General features: G+C 43.6%; 1 protein-coding gene across 1 annotated transcript; it reads right to left on the bottom strand.

The window, feature by feature from the left end:
* Positions 1-8559: 8559 nt before the first annotated feature.
* On the bottom strand, positions 8560-13806 carry PHLDA3 (pleckstrin homology like domain family A member 3). The gene is made up of 2 exons (XM_020782373.3): positions 13140-13806; positions 8560-10046 (listed from the first exon to the last, which is right to left on the bottom strand). Exons 1-2 carry the CDS (start codon positions 13729-13731, stop codon positions 9901-9903), a joined length of 738 nt encoding a protein of 245 aa, XP_020638032.3. The 5' UTR covers positions 13732-13806; the 3' UTR covers positions 8560-9900.
* Positions 13807-21836: the final 8030 nt, after the last annotated feature.

Genomic DNA, 21836 nt, shown 5'->3' with positions numbered 1-21836 from the left:
GCAGTTGTCTCAGACAGTAAATGCTAGAAGGCATTTGTATGGCAGCCGGTGGATTGTTTCTCCTGAGTTCTCCAGACCTTCTGCTCTGTTGAAAGACAGAGTAGCATATGTCACCATAAACTGCCCTGCATCCCCCTAAGTTAGCTTATCATCTTTGGTGTGATGGAAGATGCTATTCAATCATCTAGAAGCCCAGCCAATCTTTGCATGAGGGAATGCCATCTTTCCTGTTTCTCAGGCAATTAAATGTCTTGGCAGCTTAGTGAAATTATTAATTATCATTAACACTATTAGTTAACATTGGAAGATCTTCAGATGAACTCATTCTATTACTTGTTGCTTTTCCATAATTTTTTGTTACTTCTCCGAAAGGGAGAAAATTAGGAATAATAAAAGAAAGGCATAGTAAAACTGGAAAATCAGCTTAGAAGGCCTCTAAAAATGTTCTTTAAATGTAACTTCAAAGGGAAGCAGAAAAATTACCTATGGCTCAGGAGACATCGTTTCAAATTCCAGGTAAGCCGTGGAAATTTACTGGAGGGTAATATGAAGAGTAGGACACAACTAAACGACTAAACAACAACGACAAGCAATAGTAAAACCACTCCTCAAGCAGCTCACATACTTTGAAAACTCTATTAGTGTCACCCTTAGTCAGATGCAATTTGATGGCACATAAAAGCAACAGGAAACTTTACTTGTTGTAAAAAGTAAAAAAGTGAAAAGTTTACAAAGTTGTTCCCACATTTGAAATACAATTTTATTATGCCTTCATTCTCCCTCCCCCACAGAACCAGTTTGAAGTACCATAACTACATTGGTTGTAACTTGTTACTTCAAAGCACTGGGAGAAAACGAAAGAGGAGTGTAACCACTCAAACCTTACTGTGGGTCATTTTCGTATTGGGAAATGCTGGTTTCCTGTTATATCTGAACTACATCTAGACTTCAAATGTGCACCATTTTTTCTAAGATTGATGTGTACATCTAGTTCAAAAAAAGAGTCTGTCTCAGTTTCAAATCCTCAGCATGTTGCATTACTTGAACACTACTTCCTTCAGCTGCCCTAATGGTTGCTATGCCATTTGCATGATATTACACAACCCCTGTCCAACCATTTTAGACTGTTGGCGCTACAGCTTTAAAGGTCAATGGGAAGGATTTACTCTCCACAGTACAAAAGCAAAATGACTCAGAGTTTCTCTGGCAAAACAGAACAGCTATTCCCTCCCAAACAACTTGCAGTTTCGGCAGCTGGTGGCTGCAGCTCTGTGCTGCTCTGAGGTATTACTTCACCCATGTCCTGATATGCATATTTCTGACCAGAGCCAGGGATGTTAGAACTGAAAATTAATTTGTTGATGTTAAGCATCAGAAACTAAGAGATTAATTCACTGTTGTCACCCTTATTTGCTGCAATTGTTCAATGTGCTGAATTATAATAAACTGGGATCATATAAAATGGCATGTTGGTTGTCACTCTTGATTCCCCTGGTGGCACCTTTCTCACTGGTTCCTTCAAAATTGAACTTTTGATTCTTTTATATTCCTCATCTTAGCATTTTTTTTCCTACCTGGACTGTAACTCCTACAGCACAATTGTTGACTGAGGAAAATGGAGTGAAAATAGTTAAAAACCCACAGTTGGCAGAAAGTTGTCCAAGCTAAAGCACAGATCCTCCTCTTACAATATATTCAGTTTGGTCACAGATCTGCACCACTATTCTTGATCTTCTTTCCATCCTAACCCACCTCCACTAACTAGTTGTAAAAGATTTCTCCATCATCATTCACTTGTGTATATATTTATATACACAATTTGTACCGATTTAGGAGTGAGAGCTGCACTTTGAAAAACAAACAAGGAACATCATTTTTATTCTATGCTAGTAAGCAGGAAAGCACAACATGAAAATAAGGAGAATTTCTCCCCCCCCCGCCATAAAACTTAACCTCATAGATTGACAGAGTATAGTATAGTTATCTGCATTGAAGAAATTGCTTAATCACAAATTAGTTAGTTAATCAGATGTCTGTCTACACTCTGCACTTGCAATGAAGCAATGCCTTCCTTATTATCAGATTTCTTGATGTCTGTTTGTAGATGCCATCCATCTTGCGGGTGGTAAAGAGACTTTAGACACTTAAGAATGTCTCTGCTGTATCACCTGTAAAAATAGGCTGTGATTAGGGGACTATACTGATAAAAAATTTAGGAAATACTATGGGTTTGGGGCAGATAGAATTACATTTTTTTTTCAGTTGGAAAAGGAAATTCAAGTCTCCCCATGTTGTAGTTCTTCCCCTCTGCTGTTGGAGGTTCTAGTTTTTTGCGTGTTTTTAAAAAAGATTCATTCACATTGGTTCAGGGATGTGATCACTTGAAACAATGCAGAAACGGAAGGATGGGCCACGTGCAGACATAAGCACAAAGTGGTGCTTTGCCAAAGTACCTTCCTCCTCTCATGTTGCCTCATGAGGGAGGATGAGCCATGTGCACACACAAACCAGCGTCAGCACACACTCCATCTGACAAAATCTCTCTCCATAGCCAAGGCTCCTTATTTAAAAATATTTAGCTTAAGAATGGAGCTTTTTAATAATTTGGAGAACAGGCAAGAATTTTCTTTAGGAAAAAAAAGATGACAAGATGAGGAAATTGAGAAAGGAAAGCCTTGTTACAGCTTGTTAAGGAAGTTGTTTGTAATAGGACCACCTGCAGGGGTTTAAACAGAACTGCAAGCAAGCACCAAACAAGGCTTTTCTCCTGTCTCCCTGTGTAGTCATTTCAATCAGACTCAAATTCCCTGGTGATTTAACAATGTGTGAATGTGAATGAATTCACATTTCCCTCACTGTGTAGTCACACCCTTAGTGAAATTAATCCTGCAGTCTTCTACCCACTTATACGGGTCTAAACCTCTCTGAACTAAATAGGATTTACTCTGAGTAGATATTTATATTACTGTATTGTATTTTCATAAAGATTTTTAAAGATGTAAAAAAATAGAAGACATTTGTTGTATCCTTTTTCTCCAAAATCATATCATTGTATAAGCACTGGACACTATATTTAAAATAATTGAATACAGGGCAGCATAGTACAGTACTCTGTAGTTTAGAAAAAGCACTAGTCTCTTATACCGTTGATTAATCTTTTTCAATCCTGGATTGGAATGCATCAATCCCTAACAACCTTTCAATTAGATACCAGTGGAATTAGCATGTCACATAATATTTGCATGTCAAATACCATTTAACAAGGAAGGGGACACTGCCTGGCTCCTTGCTTCTTATACAGGGGACACAGTGATGATTGTGTGAGAAAAACTCATTCATGTTACATTGAAAGTGACAAATTAGATTTTCAAACGCCACATGTTATGTAGTTGCCAAAATGCATGCATTAAGCTCCCCAATAACCATAACTAATTAATAAATCAATCAAGTTCTGCTCCTGGGCAAAGGATATGCAGAAACCTCACCCCAGAAACCTCACCCCAGGGCATTTCCAAAGCAGCTTCTTCTTTCTTATGCTACCCCAAGGCTGTTATATAACGTAACATGCTCTAAGAATACAAGCCCTCCCCAACAGAGAACAGAACATCATCACGCCAAGTCTCACAGCAAGAGGCATGGTGCAAGCACACGCCTCTATGGATGAGAGATTTATGAGCTAACAGCTGAATCACAAGTCAATTGCTCTGGTAAGGAAGAAGAGGGGGTGTGAGTTGTGAAGGGAAAGATTCCTTCAGGGAGCAAACGTTTGTCCTTGTTTTCCCTGAGCAGAATCCCAGAACCCCTGCAGTGAGTTTATTAGAATGGTAAATAATACTGGAATACTTTGGTATCAAGACAAAGGTGGCAGTTTCTGTTCTGTTCAGTAGGTTTCTTACTCAGGCATATTTTACATTAAGACAAAGCGTCCTAACCTATTTATGCTTCGATAGGCCAGAACTTGTTTCATTAAGTACTGTATATCTGATGAAGCAGACTCTGTCCCATAAAAGCTTACACTGCAATGAATAACACAGATGATTAAGGTACAGATGAAGGGGTTGGAGTATCAGGGGAACATGAAGGCCTGAGATTAGTGTATTAATAAAGGGGAAAGAATTCTTATGATTCATCATGTATTCGAGACTGCTTTGTTCAGATGGTTTTATATTACCAATATAAATAGGTGCAGGAGTGCATATTCCACCCATTACACAAAACTCTCCATCGTCAGGGAGCATTTACTGCCTGATGAAAGTGTCTGAGGGATTTTTTAAAAAAAAAAACTAGATTTTTCTCTTAACCTATCTTCTGCAACAATTGGTATCTCCATGCTCATGCTTTATTTCAGTTTGCAGGGTCGGAACTGTCTTCTGTTTTGTGCATATGTGGGTATGTGCGCAAAGCCACAATGGGACTAATATTTCCTTTTTCTGCTAACTTGATGGCAAAGCCACATGTGCCCAGAACTTAATCTCTTATTTATTTCCTGTAGCAACAGTCTTAGTGACTATTCTCTTTGTTGCTTTAATGAAGAAGCAGCTCCGAAAGGCTGAGAGAAAAATCATATGCACATAGCCCATTCTGAGTCTTTTAGTCCATACAGCACATTGAGATACTAATGCCTCAGAGAGACCTAGCCAAAAGGGGGGGGGGGAGCTTTGAGGCTTAGGCAGAGAAGACTGAGAAAGAAATCTGGGTAGGCTCCAAGGACTCCAGAAGAGTGGGAGTACAGAAGACAGCTCAAAAATGTAAATGTTTTGCACTACACCTCTCAGACCTCCACCCACCCAGCACAATTAGCTGAGGGATTTTGAAATTTATAGTCCACAAGCTGCTTCCCTGCTCTTGTAGAGAGCTCTAGATACTGTAGCTCCTGAAATTGATTGATGTGGCTTGAATTCTTCTTCCCTCAAAGCTAGCTGGGCAAAAATTAAAAGTCTGATATTGTGTTAATTGATTCAGATGCAGGGATGCGGCCTGGTTTTAGCACTCAGCAGCTAGCTGCTATGATTTGCTCACCTTTCTTGGGAGCAGAGCTTTGCTATTCAGAGAAGAACTAAGCACAGAAGTAATGCAGAGGGAATGAGAGAGAGAGAGAGAGAGAGAGAGAGAGAGAGAGAGAGAGAGAGAGAGAGGTGAGTCTGGGAGTAAAGAAGCTGAGCTTTTCTATTTCTTCTGCCATTCTATAATATGAAAATAATTTGTCCATTAAAATTGGGATCCCTTTTGATTTGATCTTTGTTTCATTGTTGACAAGCCTCCACTTCGAAAGCACTTCTGGGAACTATAATGAGAGTTGTGTTCCGTTTGCAGGAACCTGGGGGGGGGGTAACCTGCTCAGAATGGAAATCTGCAGGTCAGTACCTACAAAAGTAGACTGTATGCCCAGGTGAAGTCAAGAGGCAGCAGCAGAATCTTCATTTAAGATATTAGAAAATGTAATGCTGGAACAGTAACACGTCCTCTTGCCAAAGAAGTATAGTACTGTAGAAGACTAAATTCTAGATGCTGGTCCAGAACCCACATGTAATTCATTACTGTACTCAGAAACAGATGCATTTACTGACCTTAGCACATTACATTTTCTCCCAGTGAGAAAATGAATGCAGGCAGCAGTCCTGACAATGAAGAACATTGAAAGGGCATAATGGGCAAAGCTTAGGGCTGAAACAGCACAAGCCATAGGTGGAGAGCAATGCATCTGAAGTAGATCTGAAAATCAGAACTCTTAATGCAAGTTTTTCCATTACTAAGATTCAGACATGTAAGATGAATGTGAATATTATAATATTGTGACTGTGGGGTATAACAATGGGATTGCTTGCTTATGTTTGGTGAAGCTTGGAAGTGCTAGTTCTTGAACTACAACTCCCAGAATCCCCCAGCAAGCAAAGTCAGTTTGGGAGATGTAGTCCGAAAATTAACATCTTCAGGTTCTGATGTTGATGATATGCTTCTTTTGCCTCTCTCTGCAACGTGCCATCATTCCATGTTCTCACTGATTTCTCTCTCCCTACTCCCTCCCCTCCCACTTGACTATATTCCACCTCTTTCTTGTTCTTTTCTAAACCTTTCCTTCTTCAGCCTGTTTTGTTTCACAAGGCCATCCCAGTATCACATATGATGTAAAATCCAGTCCCCATGTGCACAACTGAAGGTGCCATTTGGGTTTCTTTGGTGCAATAGCCTGGCTAAACTTCTATGAATACAGCTGCCTTCAGGAGTTAATTAAATGCACTCTGTCGATGTGTGATGCTCCAGGCCGTCCATGGACAAAGGGACATTGAAAGGACTTTGGGGAAAGACGTAAGTGCCAGTCAACTGGAGTACTTTTGTTTTGGTCCTTTATTGCATACAGCTATTTGCAGGTTTGCTTCCACCACCACCCCACCTGTAATTCCCACCCAGCACTCTTCCAAGTCTTTGAGTCTGGGCCCAAAAGTGGTTCTGTTCACCCTCCCTGAGTTGTGCCTGGTCGGTGCTAGGGTGCTTTCCTCTGGCTAAGTCCACACAGTTCTCTCCAAGCATCCACAGAGACCTGACCTTGGTCCATGTAATGACAAAGTCACTAGGCCTGTTGCTGTGTGAAATACAACTGCTTCATCTGGTTTGGGGCAGGACAAGTGACAATGTAGTCTGGCATCATGTGACACACAATCTGTTCCTCACAGGGTCTCAGTCTGTTTGGCCTCCCCTAGATGCTCCTCACCATTCCTGTTGCCATCTTCTTCCTCCTCTTTTATAGTCTATCACACACACACACACACACACACACACACCATCATCATCTGCCTTCTCCCACTCACGCAACACCCCCACACATTGGCTTTATCCCTTTCATGCACAGTGGACTGATTCCTCTCTTTCAAATCCAGCTGCCTCAATACTTTCCAACTGTTGGCCTGGGTTGCCTCTTGGGGAAGGGTTGGCCCAGCCAGGCCTTCTTCCTTTGACTGGCCACACTGCATGCCAAAGGGCTCAGGGGCAGGGGTGGTAGGCAACTCCACTAAAATGTAGCAACCTTTGGAATGTACAAATGTTTTATAACACAAATACCACACAGGTTTGTCTTTTTAAGATAACAATGACCAACCAGAACCTAACAAAAGAATTTAACTTCTGAGAAGTCAGAAAAAGTGGGCAGTTGGGGTTTGGCTAGCTACACCCATGAAATTGCAGTCCTACCCCTCTAAGTATATTCCAAAGGCCAAGTAAGTAATGACTGAGTGAGGCTCTAGTAGATTCAGGATGGTCCTACACAGCATTAATTAAACTGGCCAGTTTACTTTGCAAACAAACAGCATACATTCAAGAGTAACTCTGCTAAGCAATGCACAGAGATTTCATCCCGAACCCCAAAACAGTCTTTGCCAGTTTGGAAATGGGTCTTCTGAACTGCTGGGTTTAAAAGCCATTGCCATTTACAATCTAAATTAGAAATTATGTTGCATTTTTAAAAGGAAAGAAAACATAGCAACTTAAAGACTAATTATAGCAACTTAAAGACTAATTACATTTATTTTAAGAATCTGAGCTTTCATAGTCTTCTACTACAGTCCATTTTTTTTAAATCCTGAAAAATGATTTTGGATGTTGTGACTGCAGTATCTTCATAATAAATATCCTCCTTATTTCAAGAGTCCAGTGTGTTTTTTCATTTCAGTCCGTTCTTGTTAACACGTTCCGTTTCATGAGGCTGAACAACCTCATAAAGTAAACCCGACCTATCTTCCATACATATCTTCAAGTTTTTAGACCTGTGATTTACTCTTTAACTTATCATGGGATTAAAATGGGACTCATTTTCCCCTAGTTTGGAGAGCCAATGTGATGAGATGAAAAGGACCTTAGCAGTTTTACGAAACAGGGAGTGTTAGCAGGTTCCGCTCAGGAAACAGGGTTTAACCATTATTAATTCATGAGCACTCTCCTCCTTTGCATTGAGTTTCTCTGGGTGTCAGAATTATTTTTCAAATACTATTGGCAGCACTACTACAACCAACCCATCATAGGTCATGGCTAGACCCATTAGTGAGTCTCAGCCTTTCAAAGGAAGACCAACTCTCTAAAGGACGGGTAGGAAATTTTTAGCCTTCAAATGCTGAACGACTACTCCCATCTTTCCTAACAACTGGGTAGGCTGAAAAAGGTTGATGGGCGCTAGAGCTCAACAACATCTGGAGGATGAGTCCTGATCTGACTGCTGGGACTGCATCACTCCACACTGTAGCGTTGTACTAAAGAGTAGAGAGAATGTTCCCTACTACTCGTCTCACCCAGATTCATGGATTAATTGCATGGGATGGATTCTTGCCATGCAATGGTTCTTTCCTGCCTCAAATATCAGAATGTGGGTGATTCTGATACGTGCAATTTATTAAAAAATCCTTATTCTTACTAGCTTATCCTTTGCCAAGTCTTGGTGAAGAGTTGTTTCAGTATCTTGTGTATCTAAACTCGTGTGTTTAACAGCAATGTCCTCGTGTTAGTAACCAAAGTCAGCCACAAACCAGTAAGTTACAGTGTAGTGAACCTAACTAGGAAAGAATGATAAAGGCATTTGTTTTATGGGAAGACAGATGTGTTCATGGTTTATTTTCTTGAAATTGTATTAGCAAAAGTATTCTTCAAGAGAATTTCATGTATTAGCACTAGGTGGCTTTTTGAGGTCCCTTCCAGCTCCGTCATACATAAGCCCTCAGGCTCGTGAGGCATGTGGTCCCCAAATCTCCTCCCCCAGAACTGGCAACATAAGGTTCATCCCACAGCAACTTCTATTCTCGTTCAAGCTCCGAAGGATGCAGAGAAGCCCCTTCATAGCTTCCCATTCAATACAGGAAAGTACTGAACAAGCAGGATGGGGATGTTGAAGATGATGATGATATATGGCACATACAGCCCCATGTATCTTAGACTCCATGCTCATTCCTTTTCAAGGCCCTAATGACTTGTAATTTGGAGTGAATGAGCATCCCCATTATCCCATCTTCACAAGGCTTGGTGAAATGATCTGAATCGCCTCCTCTTTTTCTGATGATTTTAAGGTTGCAATCCCATGTCCAGTCTTGACAGATAAAGACACTTCACAAAGGCACTGAGAAGGTCCAGATTCTTGTGCCCGCCCCCTTCCCATGCCCCTCAGTAAGACAATGGGCGAGCCTTGGAGCACAGGAAGATAAAGCTGGTAGCAGCATTCATAGGAAGGCCTGCTCACTTTACTCCTCCTTGCAGGCATTCCAAACAGGGATACTCACAGTTGTGAGCGCTCCTATTTTATTGTTGACTTCATTCCCACCAGTTATACCACTAGCATAGACAGTGCATTGTTGCACAACCTAGGACTTTGGTGTAATCCAGTGAACAGCAACCAGGGGTTGTCTAGGCAGGACCCTGGCTCAGCCAGCCTTCTCCCTATTCTGTGCAGAAGGCCTCAAGGAACAATACTACAGAGGCAACACTTTTAAGGTGCTTAACTTGGCATACAGTCTGGGTCAAATGCTGCTGGTATCACATATGACTTTTCAGATCAAAGCAGCAGGTCCACAGTTATTTGCTGTCCTCTCATGATTTAGTTGATTCCAGTGCTGTCCATCCAGCATCAGGCTCTTGGTATATCAAGTGAAGGAATGATTCTCTTTCTCATCTGTCTCTTCAATCTTTCCCCCTTAAGTCCACCATGAATAAAGGGACTGAGGACAGGAAGTTAATCCACCTGTCCCACAGCAGTTTGGAAGGAGGCTTTCTCAAGAGATCAAAGCTGGTGAGTATCACAACAAAGGCACAGCAGGTAAACAGAATCCCAGTCTACTGATAACTTGTGATCCAGGTTTTGCAGGTTGCTTCTGGCATCACTTCATTTTCCAGCACCGATACCAAAGAAGAGAATCAACAAGTCCACATTCAGTTGCAGCTGGAAATTGCCTTCTGTGGGTTGTCAGGTAAATTCACCCTCAGCTCTTTTGCTTTCTCTGTGTTGAGTTGAAGGTCTGACTCCTTTGACCCATTCAGGAGTGTTTGGTTGTTTGGGGCTCCCTCATGTTGAAACGCTGGAAAAGAGAGCAGGGAAATTGTATCAGTTAGACTGGTGAAAACTGAAAAAGGAATTTATTATGGGAACCTCTCAATGCTGTGAAAAGGAAATCATGCTGAGGGAAAGCAAATGCCCAACTTTCTCATGGTTGGGGCAATATAAGGTGCTCTAAACCACTGTGTACCATGATAAGTGCTTTTGAAATAGCAACATTAGTAATAGAGTTAATGAATACCGACCCTACAGAGCTTTCTTATTCAAACTGCAATTACCTCTAAAAACGTATTACCTAGAGTAATCTTAATTGATTAGATAGGCGGGATATAAATAAAATAAATAAAATAAATAAATAAATTCAAGTGCATTGATAATGAATAGACAATGTAATTTCGTCCGTAATTGTAAAACACCTCAGCTAGGAAATTTTTTTCTTGACAGACACCTGCCCGTTCAGTGGTTCATAATTACATTTTTAATTACTTATAGGCATGTTTAATTTCTCTCCCCCCCCCCATTTTAGCAGAAGAACATATTTGTGTCAGAAAGAGAAGAAGTAGTATTGGTTGTTGTGGGGTTTTCGGGCTCTTTGGCCATGTTCTGAAGGTTGTTCTTCCTAACGTTTCGCCAATCTCTGTGGCCGGCATCTTCAGAAAGGACAGAGTGTTGTCCTCTGAAGATGCCGGCCACAGAGACTGGTGAAACATTAGGAAAAACAACCTTCAGAACACGGCCAAAGAGCACGAAAAACCCACAACAACCATTAGATCCCGGCTGTGAAAGCCTTCGCGAATGTAAAGAAGAAGTATTGTTGAAGCTGCTCTGCTAAATGCCATCCTTTGACAGAATCTGGATAATTTACTGTTTTGGACTACAACTCCAAGAATCCCCCAGCCAGCATGGTCTCTGGAGGAATCTGAGAGCTACAGCCCCGAGCAAACACCTTTTCAAGAGCTTAGTATCAGAAAGATTGGAACAACTGCTGCTAGCAGATAATCATCTTGACCTTCTGTGCAAAAGGCTATCCAAGAACAAAAAGGGGGTCGTGGACTAAGCCACTGGGCTGGATAGAGTATCGTGGATTGTCTCCCACTGTTACTTATGTAGGACTGTGAGCCACCCTGAGCTGTACAATTTTCTGCCCAAGCCCATCCTTCCACCAAACTCTTGCTAGATAGAGCCAGCTATCACCAACTTGCTGGTCTGAGCACGCACTGAACAATAGCCTCACATTCACTGACTAACGAGGATTTGTAGCATAACAAGTTGGAGCAGGATAACAGAAACAGAGCAAGAACACCTGCAAGGGATGGGAAGAATCACCCAATCTGGATGGCAAAAGCCAGAAACAATATTTTCTTACAGTAGAGGGAGGACAATAGCTAAGATGCACAGGGCCAGACTAGACATGATGGCAGTGATGCCTGGAGTTTAAACACATAATGGTGTCAATTCCACAGAGGGAAAAGTAGGTTTTAAAAACAAAAGAAATACGAAGGTGAAGAGTGAAGGCCACACACCCCACGCCCACATGCAATTTGCCTCCCCACACCCCTTCACCATCCACTTTAGGCAAAGTGAGGCAACCACCTCCAGTGGCAGATGCTCTGATGCGCCAGCGATAGCACCCGCCTCCCCCCGCAGCTGTTCATCTTGAGTCCCATGGCCATTTCCCTCCCTTGGTATACAGAGCTATGTGTGCCACAAAGCTTATTTTGCAATTCAAAACTGGCTCACAGGCAGGATGGAGGGTCCTGCCCTACCTGGGCTGTTTCAAACATTCAACCACCAGGCTTCATTTTATGGAATAGGTGGGGCTCTGTGGCATCTCGTTCTTAACCTTCAGTAACAAAATGTATCTGGCAGACTCTGCCCCCTGTCCACCATTTTTTTCTCCCGGTTAATGAAAAGTCCAAAATTGGAACTCAGTTGAGAGTATAGATCAGGGAAAGATGCTAAGAGAGGTAGACGGGGGCCCTCTGCTTGTTTGAATTCCCATTTCTAGTTGGTTGATTGGGACAATTCTATCTTCAAAAAATAAAGAACTCTGTCATCAAATTGAGTTTGACTTTAAGTGATCCAACAGGCTAGCAAACAATGTCTGGACAGACATGGATTGAATTAAATAAATAAACTATGCTGGGAAATAAAACACTGCAGTTAATGGTAACATTTGGAAATGTTATCTTTAAATAGGGCAAGTTATCTTTAAAAAGGATAGGCCTAATGTAGTGCTCATTCTCCAGATTTCTCTTGGCCACTTATGCATGCAGCAGTGAAACCATGGAAGTTAGGACAGCAAGCTGCTAATTAATGTGGTGCTGGTTGCATTCCTAGTTGAGCCCCCAATCAAGTGAAGGGAATGCAGTCAGGAACACAACCAATATCACACAAATTAGCTGCAACTCACCACTGCAACTTTTGTAGTTTCACTGATAAATCATCAACAAGACTCTGGCTATCAATAATCTGAAATAGAACAATATTGAATTAAATGAAGATGCAGGAAGTATCCCGTCAGTTATTTCTTGTCAGTAGGTTTCATTTCTGAAGTCAAAGGATTAGAGCATCTATTAAAGGGGCAAGACAACAATGAGGTTGTCGGAATACAATGCTCTTTGGCCCAGGCCAGCATCATCAATAGTGAAAATGGCAGGGACATGCAAGGCCAACAGCATTTGGAGGGCCATCCTTTGCCCAGCCCTCTTTAAGAACATTTTGAGCTTAATCCCAAACCTAAAAAGGAGCATTAGTGTTCATTAGTGAAGATTAAGAAGCCTCCCATCTTCTACATCTATCTGGAGGTGGTGTGAGACTGGGGAATTATGGGAACTGTAATCCAAAAATACAAATCTGCACATCACTAGCAGCAGTTGGTCGCAACTTCAAGAAGAGGCCTTTTCCACTCCAGATTTATTTGGTTTGCCGCACTAGGGACCGAATCGAGACTCAGGGCAAAATGCGGGTCCTCTCCACGCGACTAGGCTAGGGGCCGCCCTAGTCCGGCACTTTATTTCATCCCCGCCGACACTGGAGAGAGAAGGGTGCTTTCTCCGGACAGGTGCGCCCGGCCGCCCTCCTCCCGCCGGCCGGCCCCTCTCGGCGCGCTTACCGGCCCGGCAGCTCTGCCTGGCGCGCACGATCTGCACCGCCTGCTGGTTCTTGAAGCGCACCAGGGCCAGGGTGATGTCGGCGTTCCAGCTGGGCTCCTCCTGCGGGCAGCGGAAGTCGATCTCGGCGCCGCCGTCCGTCACCACCGTGAAGTAGATGTGCCGCTGCTTCCACTCCACGCACTCGACGGCTTTGACGTGGGCGAAGGCGATCTCCTTGCAGCGCGTCGAGCCCCGGCGGCCGGCCTCGGAGAGCCGCAGGCCCTTCTCGCTCAGCAGGCAGCGCTTGCGCTTCCAGAGCTGGAGCAGCCCCCCGCTCCGCTTCTCCAGCACCCCTTCGCGCAGCACCTTCTCCGACGCCATGGGGCCGAGCGCGCTCCGCGGGATGATGCTCCGCGTGGTGCGGCCGCCGCCGGGGCCCAGCAGCGCTCGCCCTCGCCCTCGCCGCCTGCCGAGCCAGCCCGCGAGAGGGAAAGCCCGCCCTCCGCCCCTGCCCGCCGCGCCCCTCGCGCGCCCTCTCCTCTCGCGCTCTCCCGGCGGGAGCTGCCGAGGCATGCCCGCTTGCCGGTGGGGCCCGGCGCTTCCCACTCGCATTCCTTTCCTGCTCCGCGCCAGCGCCTCGCCCCGGCTTGGCCGGCCCGCTCGCCTGCCAGGCACTGCTCACGCCCGGGCCAGGGGCAGCCCGGGGGGCCCGGCCGGCCGGCGTGCCCAGCGTGGGGGACCGGCCCCTCCGCGGCCTGGCCGGGGCTGCTCCGAGGGAGGCAAAGGGAAAGCGCCGTTCCCCCTCCCGCCGCTGCTGGCGGCTGGGCCATCGGACGCGCGTGGACGAGCGAGGCCGCTGCCACAACCGCTTGGTCGGCGGGTTTGGTTTGCTCTAAAGCTGGGACAGCATTCTGACAGGGATAGACTGTGCCTGTTCCGTGGAGCGGACGGTCACACACACGGGTGGGGAGTTCCTTTTGTGGTCCGAACCACATACCCTGTGCCGGAGAAAAGCTAAAAGAGCACCACATTTCGGGAGGATGAACCTCCCGCCCCCCACAGGCAGCGGGAAGCCTACGCCAGGTATGGGACTTTCCAGAGGTCTGACTATAAGGAACACTGGTCATGGTGCGAGAGGGAGGAAAGGGCCATCCCAAAACTTGTAAAAAGCCCTAGGTTTCCCTGTCCTTCCTCCATGCTTCAGAAAGGGAAGGTTCAGGAGAAAATACGGAGAGCTGAGTGCTTAGCCCAAAGGATGGGTGAGGTGACCAACAAGTGTTTGGACTGCAGAGCTCATCTGCCCCAGCCAGTACATCAAGGGTGATGTATGATGGGAGTTGATGTCCAAAAAGAGCTGGTAGACTACCCTTAGGTCATCCAGGCTGGCCTAGAGCTTTAAAATGCACATATGGAACCCTAGGGGCAAAGCTGATTGGCAGCATGTGTCAGGTTAAGCACCCTCTCCCTGTACATATACAGGTATCAGGATGGGGGCAAATGCTAGTTATGGACAGAGTGACAGTGTTGCCCTCTCCAGAAAGCCGAGACTGCTGCAAGTGCTAGACACTGCTGGTGCCTGCCAGGGGTATCACTCTACGAAAAATTACTTTGTGCAACTACCATCTCCTAAGACCCAGCTTGGTCACTACAACTGCATGACATTATAATCTTAAAAAAGTGTTATGATTGAAAAAAGTAACTTTCCCAAGCACTTGTTCTCTCTGCTCTTTGCAGCTAGCTTAATTGCACATTGCACAGAATTTCCATTCTAGGTAGTTGCCCAGTTTGTTAGCAGTTGCTGGATGTTGCTACAGAGAACAATCTACCCAAGTTTCTCTCCCAGGAACACTTTTCTCCATTCATCTTGATGTTTCTCTTATTGCGGTGAACCTGGGTTTCCCCTGGCCTTCCATGGCAAGAAACAAGATTTAGGGGGAAAGGAATGGGGGGGGAGGATCCCCTCTCTTTCCAACCACCCTTCCTCTCTGAAAGCATCTACAAAGTTCTGATAGCTAAAAAACAGTTTAATCACTGTGATTTTATTCTAGTGAACCAGTGAAGTCTAGCAGAAAACTCCCTCACTAACCTATAGATCCAAGGAGTCTATGGAATTGAGAAAGTGGTGTCTAGCTGCTGTAACTATAGTGTAGACACATGTCTGGTTGTATCCTATATATTCTTTGTACTGTGCTATGTTTGTTACATCATTAAGAGCTCATGGCCAGAGCAATGGAGACACTCTGCCATAAAAATTTGGAGTGAAGTGTCCCCCCCATCAAGACACGTCATCCCTCTTTTATATGTATATAACCCACCCCCATCACCCTGTGTCAGCATTTAGTTCAGTCTCTGCAGTGCACCAGTCTTTTGTAATACAGGAGCAGAACAAAGATGAGTGTCTTCTGATAGGTTAGGAGATAGCAAATAGCACTGGTAGTAGACCATAAGACTATGGTGAGGTGGCATGCAAAATACTTGTCAAACTTCCTGCAACACAAAACTTTCTAAGCATAGTGTGAGAACTAGATTAAAATGTAGGTGGCATGGTTGGAGTGATGTGTCAAACAGAAAAGCACTTTTTCAACCTCTCCTGTGTGATATGTGGATGCTATTTATGTTCTACCCCATTTTCCACCCACTCCACTATTTAAAAAAAAGCTTGTGCAGTGACTTTTTGTGGAAAAAAGTTCTCCTTGGGCCCTCTGGGTGATGAGGAAAGCATTTTAGTGTGGCTAGGAGCCCCTGAAGCACCTTGCTCCCTAGCACACTCAGTTCTTACACAGATGTCTGTCTGTCTGTGTTTTTCAGCAAGATTTTTAGGAAGAAAACTATATTTTGTAGTCAGAAGAGCACAGGATATAGCTCTTTGAGGTTGGGGGTTATCTGCAGCCCCTGGAACCCCCAAAGATTCCCATCTCATCCCCTTCAAATCTTCTTAGTATCCTATATTGGCAGAATCTCCTGGAGACTTGAGACCTGATCAGTCAAAGGCAGGATACTGTGCTAGAATGACTACAGATCTGGCCTCTGAAAGTTGTTCGCATGTAAGCCCCTGCATACTTGATCTTGTATCCCACTGTCTGATGGGATGGAAGGTAGCCTTTTGTTAAGTGAGAAAGATTACTGTAGTCCCATCTAGATCCATAAGCATATATTCACACATCTTTTAAAGCCCCATTTTATTTTAAAAAGCAATAAAGCATGAAATGAGGCAAGATGGAGCTGTATGTAATGCAAAAAGCCCTTGCTGTAGCTCCAAAGTATTGTTATATGGTAGGGTTGCTACTGAATGACGTTTCCGTTAATATATATTTCACATACATAGTAAGTTGCAGTTTCTGTGGTGACGTGATTTGTCTGACTGACAGTTTGCTTTGCACCGGTAAAGCTCTTTTAAGTTTCAAGGGTCTAGAACGAAAGCTGGCTTACAGGAGCAGTCTAACCTGTGCATACAAATTCATCTTTCCGTTGGAAACTCCCTTTTAGCAAACAGGTTTCTGCAATGGTTAAACTGTCCAGACAGCAGGAGAAGCCAAATCTCTGTGGGGCAATGCTTGGTGAGGAGAAATGTGTGTGTTCTAAATTTATGAGGATTCATGTGGGAATCAAGGTATTCTTGAAGGCAGTGAAACTGGAGTGCTGAGTATGGACATTATGTGCCAAGGAAGTGAAATTCCAGTGTTACTCTGCAGTTTTGACCCTGAAATCATAAATAACTTGGAACTCGTGGGACTTCCTTGAAAGGTCAGGAAAAAGCTAATTGCCCTGTGAAGTAGTTTCCTAGATGAGTGGAAGGAATCCAATTTTGTTGAAGAAACCTGTGATTTTAAAAAGTCCTTGATAAATCCCATTTCCTAGGTCAAGGACAAAGAATGTGTAGCTCTCCAGATTTTTTTTAACTGTAATTCATATCAACCCTAGTCAGTGAGGCCAGTAATGGAGAACTATGGCTGTTCTGTCGACCTCCGGAGGGTCACACATTCTCCATATGTTTTCCACATCTTGATATAGAATTTTTTTTTGTTAATTATATGTAAATACAAAGACATTACACCATTTCAACTTCATTTCCAGCCTGTTACTCTGATAACAGGGTGTTGTTGTTTTGCATTTTTAAAAACACAATTTTCAAGGAGAATCGCAAAATCTGTATTCGTGTAATATCCAATCCAAATGGGAATGACAATGTGCAAGACCTCTTGTTGTTGTTGTTTAGTCGTTTAGTCGTATCCGACTCTTAGTGACCCCATGGACCAGAGCACGCGGGGCCCTACTGTCTTCCACTGCCTCCCAGAGTTTGATCAAATTCATGTTGGCAAGACCTCTAGATCTCTTCATCAGGCCCAGTGTAGCAAGGCAAACAAAGAGGGTGTTGCAGGGCAGAAATAGTCTCAGTCTCAACTTAGAAGAGGAGAGGACTCTGCGAACATTCAGATGAAACTCCAACAGATGATAATGAAGGTTTTAGAATTCATCCAGCTTTTACCCCTTGAAATGCTGGGAGTAAGAAAGGCAGAAATATTTGATTCTGCATTTTGAAAAATATAAAGGGCAGCTGAATTAAGAGCATGCAGACACAATGATTTCAACATTAAATCGCTCTCCCCTGCCCATTTCTTTTCACCCCCACCTCTTCCCCAGGCCTGCTTTTTGTAACATTGTGCTTGATATAAGAGGATTGCAGATCTCAAAGGCTTGCACACCATTTTATGCTCTTTTTGGTTTAACAGAGGTATTGCATGAATATGATCCTTTGTTGTTTTCAAAATGATCAGCAGACCTGACTGTCCAGTTTTAAAGCAGGCATTCCCACTGTGATTTTGCTTTCGTCATTCATTCATGTGTGCTCCTGAGGAAGTCACACGCTTTGGGGAATGCGTTTTGGCTTTTTAACCTAAACAAGTTCTGAAGCTACAGAACCCGAGGAACAGGCACATCCTGGAAATGTCTAGAAGAAAAACCAACTTAAGCCTGGAGAGCAAAGTCAATTGGAGAGAGAGTGAGAGAATCAGTGAATGGGTACTTTGCATAATAAGAAAGATGTTAACATTAAGGCTGTCATAATGATTCTGTTCCAGAAGCTGGCCAAGTACTGTAGCTGTCAGGTGTGAGGGCAAATGGAATCTGACAGGATAGTTGCAGATTGAGACACACACACCCCAATACCACATTCTGCCCTATAACCCACAGTTATTATAAAGCTCAGGCAGCTCACTCTGGATCCTTATTTGTGTTAAGAGTAGAATTTGGCTAGTCAGTAAACTATGGGCTAGATCACTATGATAGCCTCTGCTGTATGATTACAAGTCATTTTAGCATGTTGGGGGGGCTTCATTTGTAGGCTGAGGGTACTTGTGGTTATATTTGTTGCAGAGTTTTGAATTTTTGGTAGAACTCTCATTTTCTTACACAGCAAAAGTACAAAGATCCACAGACATTGTTGGAATTGCCTAATAAAATGACAATAAAGTATTTGTTTGAAGCTGTAGCAAACAATAATTTGGGATAACTCCATTTTTAGCTATAGCTACAACTGATCCTTTTAAAATCATATATTCTGCTTGTTTTTGCTCTGTTTGTGCTAGAGATCTTTGCCTTTACCATTAGATATTGTTTTTGTTTCCTAGAAGGATGACCTTCAAAGTCAATAAGTACAGAGGCCAACCAATCTGAGATCTGCAAACCCATTTCAATCATGTTGAAACTACCATCCCTATTCCCACAATTGTAGTGATTTTGTTTTGATACTCTTCTGTTTATATAAATAGGTGGCCTTGTAAGAAACAATTTCCATTGTGCTGAAAAGCTTTTCTCTTTTCATTTTTAAGAGGGCTTTGTTGTTATGTTGGTTACAGAACATTATTTTTATTAGTTCCAACTCAGTACCTTTAACCTATTGTCTGTTAACATTTTCTCTTCTGTAGAGCATATCTGGTGTTCTCTCTTTGGACCACTATAGTTTTCTCAGCGTCCGTCTTTCTGGCCACTCTCTCCCCTTATCTTCCTTCATAGGATTGATTGTTGTGGGTTTTTCGGGCTCTTTGGCCGTGTTCTGAAGGTTGTTCTTCCTAACGTTTCACCAGTCTCTGGCTGACTCTTCATGACCCCATGGACCGGAGCACGCCAGGCCCTCCTGCCTCCTGGAGTTGGGTCAAAGTCATGTTGGTAGCTTCGATGACACTGTCCACCCATCCTGTCATCCCCTTCTCCTCTTGCCTTCACTCTTTCCCAACATCAGGGTCTTTTACAGGGAGGTTTCTCTTCTCATGAGATGGCCAAAGTATTGGAGCCTCAGCTTCAGGATCTGTCATTCCAGTGAGCACTCAGGGTTGATTTCCTTCAGAACGGATAGGTTTGTCCTCCTTGCAGTCCAGGGGACTCTTACTGTAAGAGCCTCCTCCAGCACCACAATTCAAAAGCATAAATTCTTCAGTTGTCAGCCTTCTTTATGGTCCAGCTCTCACTTCCATACATCGCTACTGGAATGGATGGAAATGGAAAGAGTTGCAGTTTGAAAACAAGATCTGGAATTCTCCTAGCAAGGCACACTTGGCCTTCTATTATACAGGCCTGGCCTAAAGAAATAAGTGTATTTGCTTACCCAGAAGGCTGTTGTCTTTAAGTGTACCTAGACTAAGTACATGGGATCATAATTTGAAATACCTAACGAGAGGATACGTGTATGCCATATTTTTGCCATATTGTTCCTCATACATTCTAGCAGTTTGCTGCCTCTAGCACTTTCTTGATAATAATCCATAAGGGAACAATAAGGAAGATGTTATATTCCCAAAATGGAAAGGTTAGCAAATCTGACACTTGGAAGCTTTGGAATTTTCCATTTCTGAACACTGGCAGTCTCCATATACAATTTATTATATACTGTAGTGTTCAGAACACTACCAGCAGAGGTCAGCAGACATTCTGAGATTCGTCGTTTAGTCGTGTCCGACTCTTCGTGACCCCATGGACCAGAGCACGCCAGGCCCTCCTATCTTCCACTGCCTCCCGGAGTTGTGTCAGATTCATGTTGGTTGCTTCGGTGACACTGTCCAACCATCTCATCCTCTGTCGTCCCCTTCTCCTCTTGCCTTCACGCTTTCCCAACATTAATGTCTTTTCCAGGGAGTCCTCTCTTCTCATGAGATGGCCAAAGTATTGGAGCCTCAGCTTCAGGATCTGTCCTTCCAGTGAGCACTCAGGGTTGATTTCCTTTAGAATTGATAGGTTTGTTCTTACACTACTGTATATAGCAGGTAAAGCAGAACAGTTTCCAGGCATAGCCCTTTTGCATACAGTTGATCTGTATAGGACTTTCTCTCCTCCCAACTTCAGTAGTCTACTGTTAAATAAAGAGAGTGTCTGGAAACCCATCAGTGAGATACTCTCCACCCACTCACCTAAAAAAATACTTAGATTGGAAAAATGCCTCTACCCACTAAATGGATATGATAAACCACAGCTCAATAACTTGATGGCAGATTTTTAAAAGGTGACAGAAAGATCATGGGTTATGAGAAAGTTATTTGAAGGTAGGGTTCCTCAGGGTGAGACACAGAAATGGTCAAACTAAGGTAGCATAGAGGCATCACTGAACTTTTCTTTGGTGGAGAAACTCAGAATTAGTGGAGAAACTCAGAATTTAGCTGAGGAAAAGAAAATGTTGGGAACAAGAAGTCTGCAGGTGCTCATTTATTCATGCAACCTTGTCTGGGCTGCAGACTTGTTCAGTACAATTCCAGCTGCACAAAGACTTTTCTTTTCATCTAAAGCCTGTTAAGTGATTTGTGTTAATGAGCATGTTTCTTTAAATAAACATCTAGAGTAATTTTTCACAAGCAAAGATTGCATGTGGACCAAATCCTCAGTTTTACATACCCAGGCAAAGCTGGCAGTGGAGGCAGGTAAGGATCTTGAAGCAGGGACTTGAGCATTATATGGGCTTGGCTATGCCTGAGAAGCAAGCATGTAAATAAAATTTTTACTTCATTGGAGAGCACAGTAAAAAGAGACAGAAATTGGTCCCACCTGCTTTCAGGCATACAATCTGGGAACAGAAAGGGCAAGAGAGAACTGGGCGAAGAATAATGCAATCCTAAGGTCTGTCTTCTGATTTTCTTTTGATTCAGGCAGAGGAGTTCTGCAGTCATGGGGCTCCAACAGCCACACTGGTCTGATCTTCCTGTTGCTGGCTGTCAAATCTCCTTTAAAAGGATGCCTAAAATTCCAAGGCTTCCAATCTGATTTTTACTAGATGGTCCTTGCTAGAATTTCCTTTAGGAGAAAAAAGCCTAGACCAGATGTTTTGCAGCAATTGAATGCAAACAAGTATAAAAATCTCTTGGTCTGCATCACTCCTGCCATGGACCTCAGCTACAGACCAGCCAACCCTGTTACCTTTCCCAATTTCAAAAAGCCCTCTGCAAATGAACAGATTTCTCTGCCAGACCATTGGCAAGAGAGTCCTGCCCCCCACCAGCAATCTGTTAGGTAAGGAGGAGGGAAAGAGAGTGAACAAATGGGGCAGGGAAGGGCAAAAAGGGGAAAGGCTGTGGTCTGACCGGTTTCAGATTTGACCTCCCAGCCTTGGTCCCCAAATGTTCTTGGACTGCATCTCCCAGAAGCCTTTACCTCTAGCTGTGCTGGCAAGGGCTTCTGGGAGTTGCAGTCCAAAAACATCTGAAATCGGTGCTCTAGAGATTAAAAGACGCAAGAGT

The sequence above is a fragment of the Pogona vitticeps genome, chromosome 4 (assembly GCF_051106095.1).
Source record: "Pogona vitticeps strain Pit_001003342236 chromosome 4, PviZW2.1, whole genome shotgun sequence".
Classification (NCBI taxonomy): Eukaryota; Metazoa; Chordata; class Lepidosauria; order Squamata; family Agamidae; genus Pogona; species Pogona vitticeps.
The sequence above is the reverse complement of the archived record's forward strand: the minus strand, read 5'-3'. Positions and strand labels throughout refer to the sequence as shown.